Source organism: Hibiscus syriacus, unplaced genomic scaffold, assembly GCF_006381635.1.
Source record: "Hibiscus syriacus cultivar Baekdansim isolate YM2019G1 unplaced genomic scaffold, ASM638163v2 tig00111208_pilon, whole genome shotgun sequence".
In the NCBI taxonomy this organism is placed as follows: Eukaryota; Viridiplantae; Streptophyta; class Magnoliopsida; order Malvales; family Malvaceae; genus Hibiscus; species Hibiscus syriacus.
Window position 1 is genome coordinate 580,653 of NW_024063020.1, and position 16,985 is coordinate 597,637.

Sequence of the window (16,985 nt, forward strand, 5' to 3'; positions counted from 1 at the left end):
TTCCTTGCCATCGGGACATGTGGAGCCCACGAAACCATGATCCCCGGAGGACGTAAATATAGTTGCGCCAGGCAACGGATGTGGAACCATGACGAGCAGCATGTGGCATTGCACTCAACTCACCACACTGTGCCAATCGACCTTAAAATTATAAAGATCATATTTAAAATACAAAGATAAAGCACAATAGGAGGACCAAAAGCAGAGTTTCACCTTTATTTAACAGAATAAGTAAAAATACAAATGCACGATCAAATATAACAATGTTAGCAATACAAATGACGAATGCAAAAAGGGGGTAATAAAGGAAACAATTGCAGTGCATCATCTCCCATGTTTTTCTAAAAGCAAAAGAGGATTTTCTTTGTATCAATAATTGAAATGCAAAATGAAAAATATTAACTTATTCAGAGACAAAAGGAAACACTGTATTGAGTATTGATGGATTTGGAGCCAGCTTGGGTAATTAAGGGGCTAACAGAACCAGCATGCAAAAGCTGACCTGAACATGTTATTTATAGATTACCAGCCTGTAACAACGAACCATGATGATACACTCAGGTTTGCAACAGTCGACACTGCCACCATCACTACACCAGGTTTCAGTATGTTCCAGCGGAGAATAAGATCCGACTGTAGACACTGCCTCAGCGCAATCATGTACCCTTTTTAGCAGAAATACACCCTTCATCAAGCTGGAGGGTCTTGGGATTAAGAGGAATAGTACCAACAGTTAGAAAACCAGGTGATTCAGTAAATCTATTGACTTTTACAGTCACTGATCCGAAGTTAACCACCTCAACAGCATCAGTTTTTGTAGCAGCACTTGCAGAGAATTTAGATTCATCCTGATTTGAATTTATGCTGAGAGAGCTAATCATTAAATTAGATGCATCATCTTCAGCTTCAGCTGCAATTCGCTCTAAGCTTCCGTTAGTTGATCTCGAATTAGTCGAAGGAACCTGCTGACTAGATGAAGGAACAATTGTCCTCGATAATTCAGGATCCCTTTGCTTGATACTTCTCTCATTTTCATTTAGTAGTAGCTTAACGTGGTTTAGCTTATTGGCAGGATTGAATGCACTCGCAGGTGGTAGGACCGGGCTCTCCAAACTTTTAATTAGCTGCATGGCTCTCTCTTCCTGCATGATTCTCTGACGATTTTCATAGTACAAAAAGTCGTCAAGGAGAGAGGTCTTCATCACATGATTTTTGAATATTTTCAACATCTCCGTACCTTGCACGTACATTATCTGGCATTGACATAAATTTTATAAGAAACAAAAATAGCATGGTATCATCAAGATCATAATCTTGGAGTTAACAATTCGAACTTCACAAGCCTACATAGGAATGTTGGGTCATAGGAGAAATGAAGTTTTCAAGAAAACAGTAATCCACGTTAGATATTTATTGTTTGCCTTTATAGAAAGATAAAGCTCTGAACATACCTCTTGTGTATCCCGGCTATTAGTTACTGGCTTGTTTTCGTTGTTCCCTAATATGATGTGTCTAAATTGGCCGTTTGGAACATCTTTAATGATGTGCCACTTGACAGGGAAGCTTCCACTCCACTTATCTTGCTGCCAACAATCCATATCCTTCTGGAAGTCAACTGAACCAATCATCTCCGCTACACCACAGAATTGTCCACTGGCATTAACCTGCATGGACAAAGTACCATATAATCACAAAGACTACTTCCTGTTAACAAAAATCTAAAACGGGTTAAAATTGACACAAGTCCCCTAATAGCCAACCAGGTACAACACTCACAGAAAAGAAGAGGAAGACTGGGCAGCTGTTATGTCTCCCTGCAGCTATTTTCTGCGCATCTTCAAAAACATTCTCCAGTTTCTTGTTCCCATGGGGTGTAGAGGACCAAACATTGTATTTAATGCTCTTGTGTACATCATCCTCGCTATAAGATTTTATTACAAAAAACTTGGCGTCAGCATAGTCCACTGGAAAATCATCCTTGTTATATTGGTCAGTATAGATAATGATGCTGCCTTCGGCATCACAATTTCCTGCTTCACTTGTGTAGGCTTTAACCACAAGTTGGTTTTTTGATCTGTTGGTTCTAGGACCTCGATTCTGTTCAGCCCATTTATCTGGGAAGCCATTTGCATCATTGAAAACCCTGCCAACATGGATCTTCGGTCGAAGTTTATCCAGATCACCACGTCCACATGCATTTACTCCATAGTCAGAAATGGCATTACCAACTGGTAGGTCCGTTTTTAATTGATCACGGTAAGATGGAGGTTTCCCACCAGGAATGATGCCAATGGGCTGAATGGAACCAGAAGCAACTCTAGCCTGCAAAGATAAATTAGTATGAGAACCTTCAAATGGGGTACATAGAGAAATGCCAGATAGCATTTACATCAAAAAAAAAAACCTATTCAATATAAATGTAAAATAGAAACTAAGCATTTGTACCCGATGAGCCCGTGCTGAAGCTGACCCAGAACTATCAGGAATGCTTCTCTGGACCGCATAATGCTTACTTTGTCCATCGGTCACCCTGCTCAAGGAATCTGCCTGATTTGGAGCAGATTTTCTGGAAAGGGCAGCAGATGCTGTAGCAAGGTTATATTTAGCTCCTCTTCCATCAGGTCTAGTATCAACCGATGCACGAGTATCTAACAAAGAGTCTGTCGAACTATTTGGAATGCCATCTGGTTGAATGAAAACAGGAACATAGGCAGTTGGAGATGCAGGGCTTTGATAAGGGGGAATTGCGTAATATTGTTGCGCTCCTAGGAATGGGCTGTCACCAACCACAGCACCAGGTATGTAAGGATTGTATGGGTTGTATGGAGATGGTGAATGTCCATAGCTAGGTGTGTAATATACATAAGGCAAAGGTTCAGTTTGGGTCCCCTAAAGAAGAGAAAGTAAGCCATAAGCAAATTTGAAACAATCACTAAGAAACAACTCATCTTGAATGCACGTCTGAGTCTAACTACAAAAATGTATCAATGATAGAGTTAAAAGGATTAGTTTACCCACCACATATTGGACTTCTGGACCATCCGCAACTAAAATATTCTGGGGGTCCTCCCAATCAACTGGTGATTCAAACCCTATTCAATTGCAATCAACAGTGTACGTGAGATTTTAAAAATAATCGCATCACCATGTACAATAAAATTGAAGCATTTATATTACCAGTACAATAATATCCATAGTTGGTATCTGTAGGGTAGTACATTTCCTGATCAATAACAATCTCAGGGACTCCTTCCTGATACATAGCTTCTAATAGTTCAAGAAGTGGACTTGCCTTGCAGATTTAGCTGAGAATTTGAAATCTGAAACTCAATACACCACAAATGTCATTGATAATACAATTACACATACAAGAGAAAGTCAAAATAGACCAAGCCTAGTATTAAGTAACAAATCTCAAGCAAACCCCTTTTCCCTTCTCATACCTACATGGAAGGGGAGAAAGCAACTCATAGCAAAGTCAGTAGTATAATCAGAACAACAATTCCATTATTACAACAGTCAATTAACTTGAGAAGAGAATATAATCCAAAAAGGGTATCATATAAGCAAACCACATGGTCAAGAAAGAGGCTTTTCTATCTTACTCGGTCAAACCAACCCCCACCCCACCCCCACCAACGAAATCCCTTGATTAGGAAAACCAAATAGTAGTAGAAGAAGAAAACATTAGAGAAAAACAAATGAAAAAGGTAAGCAATGGAATACACGAAGCTGAAGCGGATTCCATTTAGCTATTAGATTTAGAATTATAAAGAGAACAAGAAAAGGGGAAAAGGCGTCACAAGTCAGCAACCACTGAAAATCCCCCAAAGAAACAACTGCAATTCTCAAAATCACTTGAAGAAATTCCAAGAAACAACTTTGCAACACTCAAAGAATCAAACACCTTTTTCCAAATACACGCATTCCATCAGAAGCAAGCCAATAAAATAACAAGAAGATCAACCAAAGCACCACAAAACCGAGCTGCAAATAAAATCTGTAAGGAATAACTTCAAGTTTTCCGGTCTCCAGTTATAGCCAAAAAGGGGATGACAAAATCAATCAAAACAAATCAAGTTCTGAGGTACAAAGTAAAAAAAAAAGAGAGAGAACTTTACCGGAAAAATCAAAGAATCTAGGCTTCAGTTGACCTGGAAGAAAATTCCTGAAACTTACAGAGAAAGAAACGAATTTTCTCTAACATTTCCTTCGATTACAAACCCTAACCCTATATATATATATATATATATATATATATATATATATATATATATAAAAGACGGTATATTCTTTAATATATATATATATATAAAGGAAGGTAACAGGAGAAAGTTCGAAAGGGCGGTTCAGACGGCGTTGGTTAAAAGGGCAAAACCAGAGTTACCTGATGGCGATAATGGACGCAAGTAGTTTCGTTAATATCGGAATTGCCACTCCCTTGAAACGTCGTCGGTTGGCTTAACCTACTAGAGCTACTTGCTGTAACTGTTTTGGGCGACAGTCCAATCATGTGTTTTCTTAAAAGGTCAAAAAACTTATTGGCTCAACTACGTGTTTAGTACTTAAAATATCAGTTTTGATACATTTTAATACCTAAACTTTTAATTTTTTTTCAAAATTATATCTTATATTTAGTTTTTGTTTCATTTTAGTATCTACTGTTAAAAACTTAACGCGTTTAGTACCTAAACATCAGTTTTGATCCGTTTTAGTACCTAAACTTTTATTTTTTTTTAAAAACTTAACGTTATGTTTTTTACGGGTATTAAAATGAAACAAAAACTAAACATTAGATATGAATTTAAAAAAAATAAAAATTTAAATACTAAAACGAATTAAAACTATAGTTTAGATACTAAACGCGCGGATAGGTATTTGGTTAAATGAGATGATGAATGCAGACTCATTTCGATAGGGGGTTTAGGGTTTCGTAAGATAGATACTCTCAACGAGGTATTCCTTATGAAATTAGCGTTCCATCTCCTTGTGTGCAAAGAGGCCCTTTGGGGTTCGTTTTGTCCGTGCGAAATACAAGTGCGGTGAAGGGGGTGCCAATGTCTCTGCGTAACTCTAACTGTTCTCGACTGTGAAAGGGGTTGAGTATTATATGGAATGCGGTTAGTATAAATCTGGTTTGGCCTATTGGGTCAGACACAGACTGATTTTTGGTATGACACTTGGCTCGATGATATTGATCCTTTAATTAAGTACGTCAATCCTGAGCTTGTGTCGTCTACTGGGAGTACATCTCTTACTTCTATAGCCGCTAATAATGTAGGTGGGTGGCAATGGCATTTATTTGATCACCTTCTCCCTCACGATGTATTGCTTATGATTGCCGCGATTAAGGGGCCGGATCCAATAGTGCCCACAGACTCGATTGGTTGGCAAGGTAGTCGGGGACGGTTGTTCACGTTGAAGTCCGTATATTTGTTACGGTTTGGTACCATGGCCAATACTCAGAATCCGGTGTAGTCTATTGTTCACAGAGTTCGGGGTTTACCTCGAATTAAAACTTTTCTTTGGCTTGTGTATTGTTGCAAGTCGATGACCAATGCTGAACGAGGTAAACAGCATTTCCCTACGGACTGTCGCTGCTTGGTTTACGGTGCTCAAGTGAAAGACATTAACCATGTTTTTAAACGCTGTCCGCCAGTGGTGCAAGCATGGACTGATCTGGTGTAGCCTTCTAAATTGGAGTCGTCTTTAAGCATGGAGTTGCATGAATGGTTAACTACTAACATGATCATTCAACATACTCAGCGCGAGGGCAATAAAGTGGCCGACGTGGCTAAGAGTGTGAGGATGGATAGTCTGGAGATTACTGATCATGCAGTGTCTCCTGATTGACTTCATTCGTTATTACAGGAGGATACCGTTCACAATTAATCTACTTGTCAGGTGTTCCTATTGATCTATTGTATCGAATATTAGTACGGGTACTCTTTCCCTCCATTTAAGTAAAAGGGAAATTTTTAACGAGACTCGTGTTAATACTTCCCTGTGTATGATTGTTTATGAACGAAATCATACCTTTTCACCAAAAATAATAATTTTAGGATGGATTTAGATAGGGTAAAGTATACTAGAAGTATCTAAATTATGATTAAATGGTCATTGAACTTTTTTTAAATTATAAAATGATCATTAAATTTATCAAGCTATTACAAAATGATTATTAAAATTTATCGAATTATTATAAAATAATTATTAAATTTATCGGATTTTATTCTCATTATAGCATAACGTGACAATTTTAGAACAATCCAATAAATTTAATGGCTATTCTATAATTTTTAAAATTTTGTGGTTTAGGAACTTGTGTGTACTTTACCAATTTATATAAGACACTTTCGATTTAAACACAAAAAATTAACCTAATTAACATGAACTTGACTCTAATCTTAAAAAGCAAACAAACCTAAACCTGCAAAAATCTGAAAATGAATCTTAGTTGAGATGAACCATTTTAAAATCAGACCTAAAATGATTGAATTAGAAGTTAATATGAACTCAAAACGATCTAATCTAATCTCACTCACCTCAGGTGTCACGAAATGAATAGATTCCAAGGTATGATTACAAAATAGTATATGTTCTAAATACTCTAAATTATTTAACAATAAACGCTCAATCATCCTATTACAGTTGTTGGTGCTCGAATTCGCAATCTCTAGGAACAACAACGATCCCTTTAACAATCGAGATAAATTGATTATGTATAATAACAATCTTTTATCTTTGTTTGTGGAATAATAAATAAATAATTTGCGAAATTTTAACCCACTAGGAATGAATAAAAGTAACACAAGTGCCTTTAAGGCTTTATGGGTTGATTCTTCCTTCCCCACCTTTTCTTTCAGAAAAAGGTGAAATTCCTTTCTCATTTCTCCCCTGCATACATGCATACACACATGCATGCATGCATACATGAAACAACACAAATGAAAGAATGATTCAGGATTATTTAGTTCAAGTTCCTTGGTCTATATTATGAGAAACAATCATTTCCAAAATATTCTCATACAAATATAATCATTCATGATGCAGTTAAACAAATCCAATGCAAATGAATAGGCAAGGCAACATTAAAGTCTTCAAGAGGATAGGATACCATACTAAAATATCTTATATTGTTTAGTGCTCCTATAACAGAAACTCCCAAAAGCAGCAGCAGATCATGTAATGCCGCAGCTGGTTTGATTATTATTTTCACCCTTCCGAATCCGATCTAAGAAACATCATTTGCATCGTCGCTAAAGGAAGAGGGCACCACCATTAGTCGGCGTCAACTATTGCCTAGCTGCAAAAACAGGATTAGGGCTCGGTCATCGACTGATGCACTTGGCCTGCACCCACTTCTCCTCGAGGCAGCTCAGCACTATCAGCCGTTTGTGATGGTTGTACAGAATTATTTTCAAACACTAAAGTGCCTTGTCTGCCAGGAGACATGCTGGAAACAGGAGGAGAAACGAATGCCTGCTTTGCAACATCCTTCTGCTCAGTGTTCTGTTCGTGGGGAGGAGAATCAAATGCACGCTTTGCAACATCTTTCTGCTCTAAGTTCTGTTCGTCAGAGGCAGGAGGAGAGTCAAATGCCCGCTTTGCAACCTTCCGCTCGGCGTTATGTTCGTCATATCTGTCATAGGTTCTGCTACGGCTTCGACTGCGGCGACCACGGCTATGGCTTCTGCCTCGACTAGGACTACGGCTGTAGCTTCGGCGAGGGCTACGGCTGTAGCTGCGGCTACGGCCACGTGACCAGCTCCTGCTTCTACTTCTGCTTCGGCTCCTACTCCAACTACGACTGCGGCTGCGACTACGGCTATGGCGCCATGTCCGAACCATGTCAGGACTTCGGCTATAGCTCCTGCCTCCACTCCTATCAGCAGTGCCTCTTCTGTTATCAAACCGTCCCCGTCCCCGACCACGACCACGTCCTCTCCCATCAAAACTATTATTTTGATCATGCAAGCTTCTTTCATTCCTGCCCCAACCTCCTTGACCACCAGCAGGACCACCAAATCCGCGTCCTCTGTTTCCACGTCCAGAAAATGGGTCACCTCTACCGCCAGGGCCACCAAAACTACCATCCCTAATACTGCCGCGCCCACCAAAACCACCATCCCTTATACCGCCGCGTCCGCCAAAGCCACCATCCCTCATTCCACCACGTCCACCAAAGCCACCATCCCTCATTCCACCACGGCCTCCATTGTCCCAGCGCCCACCACTACCACCAGAATTAAATCTATTAATTCCACCTTGATCCTTCCCAAAACCAGGCCCACCACGAGAAGCTATCTCTCGCACCTCAGGAGGCACATGCTGGTTTGCCCTCTCCAGAACTTGAATCAAGTCAGGAGCATACTTCCAGTCCTGCTCCGAGAAAAAGGTGAAAGACACTCCAGTTGCACCAGCTCTTCCGGTTCTTCCAATTCGGTGAACATAATCCTCAATGCCAGTAGGGAAATCAAAATTGATAACCACCCTGTAGCAAGAAAATTTTAAGAACAAAAATAATTTCATTTACTGAATAAAACGGCTCCAGACACCAAAAGGAGAGAAGAACCGACCTTATATCTTTGATGTCAAGCCCACGGGCAGCAACATCAGTGGCAACTAATATCGGGGATTTCCCACTTCGGAACTGACTCAAGACCCAGTCCCTTTCAGTCTGAGATTTATCCCCATGGAATGCAACAGCTCCAAAGTTGCGTCCAAGACTGCGAGTGAGCTGGTCACACAATCTCTTAGTGGAGCAAAAAATAATAACCTTTGAACCACGTTCTTGAGCTTGGAGAATCTGCCCCAGGCGCCTCTCTTTTTCCATCTGGGGGACAACCTCAACATACTGCCAAATCATGAAATGTTTGTAAGCTTATGGGAGAGATGTTTATGTCATCCCAAAAAAGCAAAGAAATCTCGAACTCCTGGAATATACATTACAATTCCAAATATACATCCAGGAATAACAGAAAAAGGTATCACAGTTTCCAATGAACTCCGACAAAGCATTTTTCAAATTTACCATACCAGCAGGAATCGACATAATTAATTATGTCAATCTAAAAAGGTGAAATCAGGATGCAATCATAATCAAAATAAGTGCATTAACATGGCAATCTCCCAAGTAAAACATTCAATATTTTGACGATGACCCATCAACCAAACTCCAATAAAACCACAACATTCCAAGACTAACACTGCCATGAATGCTACCAATCAATTATCTTTTAGAGTATACCTGGGTGATAGACTTATTGGCAGCAAGCTCATCAACACTGCCAATGTTCACCTGGACAGGATTGACAAGAAGGTCAGCTGCTATTTTTCTAACTTCTTTGGGCCACGTTGCTGTGTACATCAGGGTTTGTCTGCGAGGAGGTATCTCATTAACAATTTTGCGGATCTGGGGCTCAAAACCCATGTCAAGCATTCGATCTGCTTCATCAAGAACAAGGAGTGACACCTGCCCAAACTCAATTTTTTTCATTTCAAGGATGTCATTCAGTCGACCAGGAGTTGCCACAACAATATCAGCTCCTCGATCTAACTCTTTCAACTGATTAGCCTTTGGAGCTCCACCATACAAACACTGAAAAGAAATTTGAGAGAATCAGAAAACCAAATTCAGTTAAAAGGAAAAAACAGAGCTCATTTTGGACTGCATGTATGTATGAGCAAGATTTTATTATAATCTTTTCTTTTAATTAAGAAGAGCAGTCAAGCCTCACCGTGCAAGAGACTCTTGAAGATCGGCCAAATTTGATGACCTCTTCTTGTATTTGTGTAGCGAGCTCGCGGGTTGGAGCCAAAACCAACACTGTTGGACCCTTCAGAGGGTTGTTGCGCCGCTGCCTCAAAAGCATGAAAGCGGGAATCAAGTAGCCCAATGTTTTACCGGAACCAGTTTTGGCAATTGCCACAATGTCCCGACTTTGTAGTGCAATGGGCCATGTCTGTGCTTGTATTGGGGTGGGGGTTGAAAACCCAGCAGAATGAATCTGAAAGAAAGTATAAATTGTACATAGTGAGCATTAACAGAATTCTGCATGGATCCTAAATGTTCTTAGAAGAAAATATAGCATAAACACCCATTTTGATTATCATGCAGTTCAACAAAAAATTCATGAGTATATGTTGCTTACAGAAGCAACTTGAGGCAACAAAAGAGGGCAATAAAGAAATAAGAGGCGGAGCCATTAAGCAAGGTCCCAGTCACATCAAGTGTGATTTGGACGAAGGGCCAACAACCCTTTTAGAAGATGTACAAGAAAGGCTCCTAGTATCCATTTTGCAGCCTCCAAAAATGAGAATATTGTTGGATTTGTAAGTGTACCAATTGCAGTGCAGCGTACGACATTTGCTCCTCCTCCGGAGCAGATATCGCACCTGCGACAAGCAAAAAGAATTAAGTTTAAAATAAATTTAAAAAAGAGAAGAAAAGCTATAAAGCCACCAGATGGTACAATATGCATTCATATTTCATTTCCAAACCAAAATTTAGGGATCACAGCATCTGTAAAGCTTACCTCTCTCAGTATCTCTGGAGGAAAACCAGTATCTTCAAACCTAATGAATGGTCCCGGAACATTGTCTCCCTATGCAATTCAGTAAACAACTGAAGTCAAGATTAATCTAAATTCTAAACTGATGCAATTATTTCTTCAACATTAAAAAAAGACGACTCTTTAAAGATATAAAGGATGAACAAATTCAAGGAAAGGAAAGAAACACACAAAGCCTAAGAAGATTCCAAAAAATATTTATCCAATTCCCTTCCCTGTCAGAAGTTTCCAAAAGTTGAATTGTAGCACTTAACAAGAAACTAGCCTCAAAATTTTAAGAACACAGGTATTGATTATTTATTCTATTTTAATCAACTAGCTTATGAACCACTGTATATCAACTAACAAACATTTTCACAATTCACCGAACACATGTAAAATGCTAGCAAGAACTGATGAAACACAGACCGTTGCCGTGACTTCATGTTCTTTGCGGTATGCTTCAGCTGGAGACATATTATTAGTATCCACGGCTGGAACAAATGGGGGAATCGTCAAGGAATTATTTGGAAAAGGTGGACCAGTATGACCATACATGTTATGCACTCCATGACCTCCGATAGGATTGAATCCCCCACCATGACCAGGTATGGCATTTTGAGGTGGCAGACCACTCGGCCTTGTCTCCTGAGAAGAAAAGCAGTATTATTAGAGAATTGTATTAACATATGAATTATGAAATGCCATCTATAACTAATTTATTTGTACAAAGAATAAGCAGAACCTTTACATGCAAAAATGAATAAAAAGACTTGAATTTTCCAATAAATCAATTTAAAAACTGGAAGAAACAGAATAAATGATTAGTGCGCTTACACTAGGTGTAAATGAGTTGCATTTATGAACTATCATAAGAAATAAGAAAGCAGCCAAGAACCAGGGATCTCTATGTTCAATGTCACAAACACCAAAATGACTACCCCATGAGGAGGATCCTAAAGTCAGAAGACATGTGACAGACAGTTAATTCCGTGATGTCCCTCATCTTACTCCTGCCTCAACATATAAGCACTCAAATTAACATTAACCCCAACCACAAGCATGAACTGCATAATTATTCAGGGTGCATGCTTTTGATTTCTGGTAGTAAAATGATCCTGCATTTATACAGGCATGCGTAAAATAAGAAAAGTTGCCATTTGCACAAACCAGGAGAGGTTTTCCAAATTAGCCACCAAATTAAGAACTTTATATTTACAACATATACATTATATATCTGGCAAGAAAACATTAGTTGATATCTCACTATGGGTATAGCTGAAAGTGAGGGCAGCCGTGGACCCATCATTGGCCCATCTTTGCCACTATTGAAGTAGTAATCATTTCCAGATCTGCCATGTAGTTTATCTTCATAGCCAGTGTTTAAGGCAGGAGGAGGCATACTAGTCTGTATCATGGATGGGCCCATCTGATTCTGAAACCTATGACCCTGCTGCCGCTTAACCAAATCTGTTCCAGTTTGCTGTGACTGACCAATAGAGGTCGGCGGAGGCATATTGATGGAGGAGCCAGTAAACTGTTCTGCTTGACCCAAATTATAACCTGGCTGTGGCATCGGAACTGAATTAGTTCCAGCAGACTGATTCTGAGAAGATGTGCCCATGTGTTGAAATTGAGCAGGAGAAAATCCAGTTTGGTTCCCTAACTGAAAATCAACATCTTCTTTTTTGGGACCTGCTGCTTTATAATCTTCTTGATTTAGATACTGCTGACCCTGGGATTGAGCACCATGAGGAGCCAGCTGCTGAGAACTTTGTTGCCCCTGTGGAAGCACACTTTGTTGATATCCCATATACTGCAAATGCTGATGTGCATATTGATGCCCTTGAGGTTGTCCCATTTGTGAGTTTTGGTGTTGCACCGTCTGCTGTCCTATTTGATTCATCATTTGCTGATTTGGATGCTGCATTGTTTGTGGTCTATTCTGCTGTGCAATAAACTGCCCATGCTGTCCCATTTGAGGGCCTGGTTGTTGTGAGCCATGCTGGTCAGAAACCTGAGCTGCCATTGAACCCGGCTGCTGCCCCATTATTAGTCCCTGTTGAGTTAATTGGCTCATTTGCTGCCCCTGCTGTTTTGCACCCTGGGGAACTAGTATGTGGCCCATCTGTGCGGCCGCACCATTAGGTTGTGCTGAGTAAGCAGCCGGGATTGGAGCTAGCTTAGGTGTGGAAACTGGAGGAGGAGGGCCCAGTGGCAAGGGTGGAGGCATAACAGTAGGCCTCTCATACTGGGTAACATTAGTCTCAGGATTCCAGTAATACATAAGGCCAGTGCTTCCATCAATCAGCCCCTTCCAAGGCTTCGGAAGAGTAGGATCATCAGGCGCATATCGTGGGCCAAGAGTGGCTGCCCCAGCTTCTGCACTCGTCATATGTCCAATCTATATCTAAAACCACATAAAGTCACGAGATTTAGAACGAGGATAAAAAAACCCAAATAGCAGATAGTCTAATGCAACATCATTTCTAGTACGAACCCACTCATCCAAAACAAATACAAAGCAAACCCACGGAAACAAGTAGAGTTCAGCTCCAAAATCAGCAAATTTCTAACCCCATTGCGTAAAACAAGACAATAGAGCAGAGCCATCGAGAAAAAAAACCCTAAAAGTAGCAATACTTATCTGCCATAAGTAATCTGAAAAACACACGCACATAAACCATACATATGAAAAAAGCGATCTTACAACAGCAATTCAGACTACTCGCAACACATCAATCAATCAAGACCCCAAAAACGAGAAACGAGATAAATGGATTGGGCTATAAAGAACGTAGGGTTTCAAGTTAAAGTTTAGGGTTTCAAAACTCACCAAATTCGATATCCAGGTGCGTCGGAGACAGAAGGGAAGAGAGGGGTTTGGGAAGAGGGGATAAATAGGAGGAAGAGAAAGACGAGGCTTGTTTGACGGCGAGCTATGTGTGAAGAGAGAATAAGTGGGTCGGGAATTTCTTTATAGGAATTTTTGTAATTAAACTTTTTTTATATTAATATATTGTTTTATGGATAAATTTCAATAGTTTAACTAATAATGAAAAAGCACCAACCGAGTAGTTTATGTGGTAAAAGAATAATTATCATTTTTTGAGACTTGGGTTTAAGTATTAAAAATATCAAGAATATGAGCGTTTAATGTTAAGATGTTGAGAATTATCTTATAACAGATATTGTCTTGTACTTATCCAAAATAATTAAAAAAAGAGAAAATCGCCTCAGTGACCAAAAAAAAGTTATAATATACGATTTTAACCAACTTTTTTTGGATTTGCCAAAATGACCAACAAAATCGCAACGCGAAATAAAAATCGCAACGCGATCCCCAGAATCGCAAATCAGTTTCCAAAATCGCAACGCGATTCTTGAAAATCGCAATGCGATAGTCAAATTCGCATTGCGATTTTCCAAAATCGCAACGCGAATATGAAAATCGCAACGCGAACACATAAATCGCAACGTGTATCCGTAAATCGCAACGCGTATGGGTAAATCGCAACGTGTTTCCGTATATCGCAACGCGTATCCGTAAATCGCAACGATAATCCGTAAATCGCAACGAGAATCTGTAAATCGCAACGATAATCCGTAAATCGCAACGAGAATCTGTAAATCACAACACTGAAATTTTGGGTATATAACACTGAAATCATAAACTAAATCCCTAAATCGCAACTCATTCCATCTCCATCTATCACTCTCTCCGGCGACATCCGTTCCTATATCCAACGACATCCTTCCCAATCCGGCAACAGGTTTTAGTTTCGCAGCTCGTCTGTTTAGTAAATTAATTTACAACCATGAAATCATCTAATGTTGATCATGTTTGGATAGATTTGTGTTTTGGAGGGTCATGGGATAATGTTCATGGTGTTTTACAATATATGCCTTTACCCATGAATCTTCAACTAAAATTGTCTTTACAAAAGTTAACTTATGAAACTCTAATGCTACGTGTTTCAAATAAATTGAATTTAGAGCCCCTAAGTGGATTTAGGCTATCTTATCAGAGAAATGGTAAAGTTTATTTGTTAACCGACAATGAAGATGTTGAACGATTCATTGCTTACATTAGGGTTTCACAAGATGATGTTACATTGTATGTTGTTGAACCTACAAGTAGTATTGTTGGGTCAGTAGCGGGTAGTAATCAACTAAGTTTTTCTCAAAACCCACAACCTTTCTCTAATCCAAATCCCAATCAACTTTCAGCACCAAATTCCGGTTTTCGTATTGACCAGTTAGACGATGATGAGCCAACAGAAAAAATTGTGAGTACTAGTCAGTATTCGAAATTTGGTCTTGGTCAATATCTGGACTTTGATATTGGTCAATACACGGATTTTGATGATGTTTCAGAAGAAGAAACAGACCATGCGTGTAATGATATTGATATTGGTCAATACCCGAATTTTGATGATGAAACAGCCGTTGCCGAAGAATGTAATGTTGATGATAATGAGGAGGAAGTTACGACTGTGAATGAACATGTTGAACATCCATTCTGTAATTCATATAATCCTGAAGAAGAAAAAGAAGAAGAAAAAGTCCCCGAAGAAAAGAAAATGCCACGGGCGTATAACTGGAATATGCCAGAATTACTTCAGATACCGGAAGAAGAGTTGATAAAGAAAGCAGTTGATTGTTACACAAAAGTTATTCGTATCAAGAAAGATGATTGTTTTGATACAAAGGAAGACTTGAAGATAGCTTTATATACGAAATGTGTGGAAGATGGCTATCAACTAAAAGTTAACAAATTAAGCAAAGATCGTTTCGAAACAAGGTGTATGATTGACAAAAACTGTACGTGGCGTATGATTGCAAAGAGAATAAAAGATTGCAAAATGTTTCAAGTTAGGACTTTTATTGATAAACATACATGTTCAAGAACCCAAGTTTTTCCTCACCATAGACAGGCAAACAAAAAGGTGTTGGGTGGTTTTCTGTCTGAGTTAATGTTTTTGAATGGCAAGGTATATCGGGGACATGAAATTATGACTGACATGAATGCTCGGTTCAAGATTAGTATATCATATTCTCAAGCTTGGAGAGCCAAATGTTATGCCTTGGAATTGTTGAGGGGGTCGCCAGAAGCATCGTTTGCCCAACTGCCGGCTTATTGTCACAATTTAAAGCTGAAAAATCCTGGGTCGGTAACTCATATCAAAACAGATAGAGATGGACGCTTTGAGTTGCTGTTTATCGCCATTGGTGCTACGGTTAGTAAATCAATATAATTTTGTTGACTCATTTTTGTTAGTTACATGCATTTCACATTTAAATGATTATATTTCTTGTGTATATTATTTTGTAGATTCGTTCGTTTATTACTTGCATGCGCCCAGTTATTATAGTTGACGGAGCACATTTGAAAGGTCGATACCTTGGAGTAAACTTATTAGCAGTAGCCATGGATGCTAACAATGGGATATTGCCAATAGCTTACGGGGTTGGCAAATCTGAAACCTCTGATTCATGGACATGGTTTATGGGGCATCTTAGGGATTGCATAGGTCCTATTAGCAATCTGACAATCATATCCGATAGGGCAAACTCAATTGACAACGCTGTTAGAAGGTGTTTCCCAGATGCTTTTCATGGACTTTGTGGTGTTCATTTGTATAGAAATCTAAAATCAAGGTCTGCTGGTATAAAAAAGCACAAATGGACATACTGGAATGCTGTAAAAGCTTATCGGGAAGTGGATTTCAATAAGCATATAAATTGTTTAAGACGTGTTTTGCCTCAGTGTGCTCAAACACTAGAAGATGTCGGGTTTGAAAGATGGTCAAGAGTACATCAACTTGGAGCAAGATATGGTTTCATGACGTCTAATAGTGCAGAATCAATCAACGCTCTAAGTCGTCATTCCCGGAAATTACCCATTACTATGTTAATGGAGTTTTTCGAGCCTCTATTCAACAGTGGTACTACAAGAAAAGAAACCATGCAGGTATTATTTCTTTGAATTCGTAACTTATCATATTTATATATTTTACTAAGTATTGTTTATTTAAATTTACAGGAACATTGGAACATCGTGTTACACCATGGACTGAAAAAAAGATAACGAAACGTGTTGTGAAGTCAACGTCATGGAGAGTTGAACCATGTTCAAACACTTTGTTTCAAGTACTGGATAATAACTTAAATGGGCTAGTCGATCTAAATGCAAAGACGTGTAGTTGTATGAAATGGCAAACATCTGGTTATCCGTGTGGCCATGTTATAAAAGTTGCTCTTCATTTAAACCAAGATGATTCAAGCGCATACGCTATGGATTGCTACACTACAGAAGTTTATCGACAGACTTATGCCGAGATTGTCTACCCTATTCCACATCCTTCTGAGTGGGACATACCAGATGACTTACAAACAGTTTTGCCACCAGCCATGGACAGAAGGCTACCT

At 39.2% G+C, this 16,985-nt stretch overlaps 2 protein-coding genes across 2 annotated transcripts; both read right to left on the bottom strand.

Annotated features, from left to right (window-relative positions):
* Positions 1-271: 271 nt before the first annotated feature.
* Positions 272-4,227, bottom strand: LOC120155816 (YTH domain-containing protein ECT4-like). Its single transcript, XM_039167280.1, has 7 exons — positions 4,122-4,227; positions 3,178-3,320; positions 3,019-3,092; positions 2,446-2,889; positions 1,777-2,322; positions 1,452-1,664; positions 272-1,253 (listed from the first exon to the last, which is right to left on the bottom strand). Exons 2-7 carry the CDS (start codon positions 3,260-3,262, stop codon positions 657-659), a joined length of 1,959 nt encoding a protein of 652 aa, XP_039023211.1. The 5' UTR covers positions 3,263-3,320; positions 4,122-4,227; the 3' UTR covers positions 272-656.
* Positions 4,228-7,052: 2,825 nt separating this feature from the next.
* Positions 7,053-13,499, bottom strand: LOC120155857 (DEAD-box ATP-dependent RNA helicase 46-like). Its single transcript, XM_039167319.1, has 8 exons — positions 13,390-13,499; positions 11,821-12,963; positions 10,983-11,201; positions 10,539-10,607; positions 9,741-10,010; positions 9,251-9,601; positions 8,580-8,857; positions 7,053-8,494 (listed from the first exon to the last, which is right to left on the bottom strand). Exons 2-8 carry the CDS (start codon positions 12,946-12,948, stop codon positions 7,321-7,323), a joined length of 3,489 nt encoding a protein of 1,162 aa, XP_039023250.1. The 5' UTR covers positions 12,949-12,963; positions 13,390-13,499; the 3' UTR covers positions 7,053-7,320.
* Between the last annotated feature and the right edge of the window lie 3,486 nt (positions 13,500-16,985).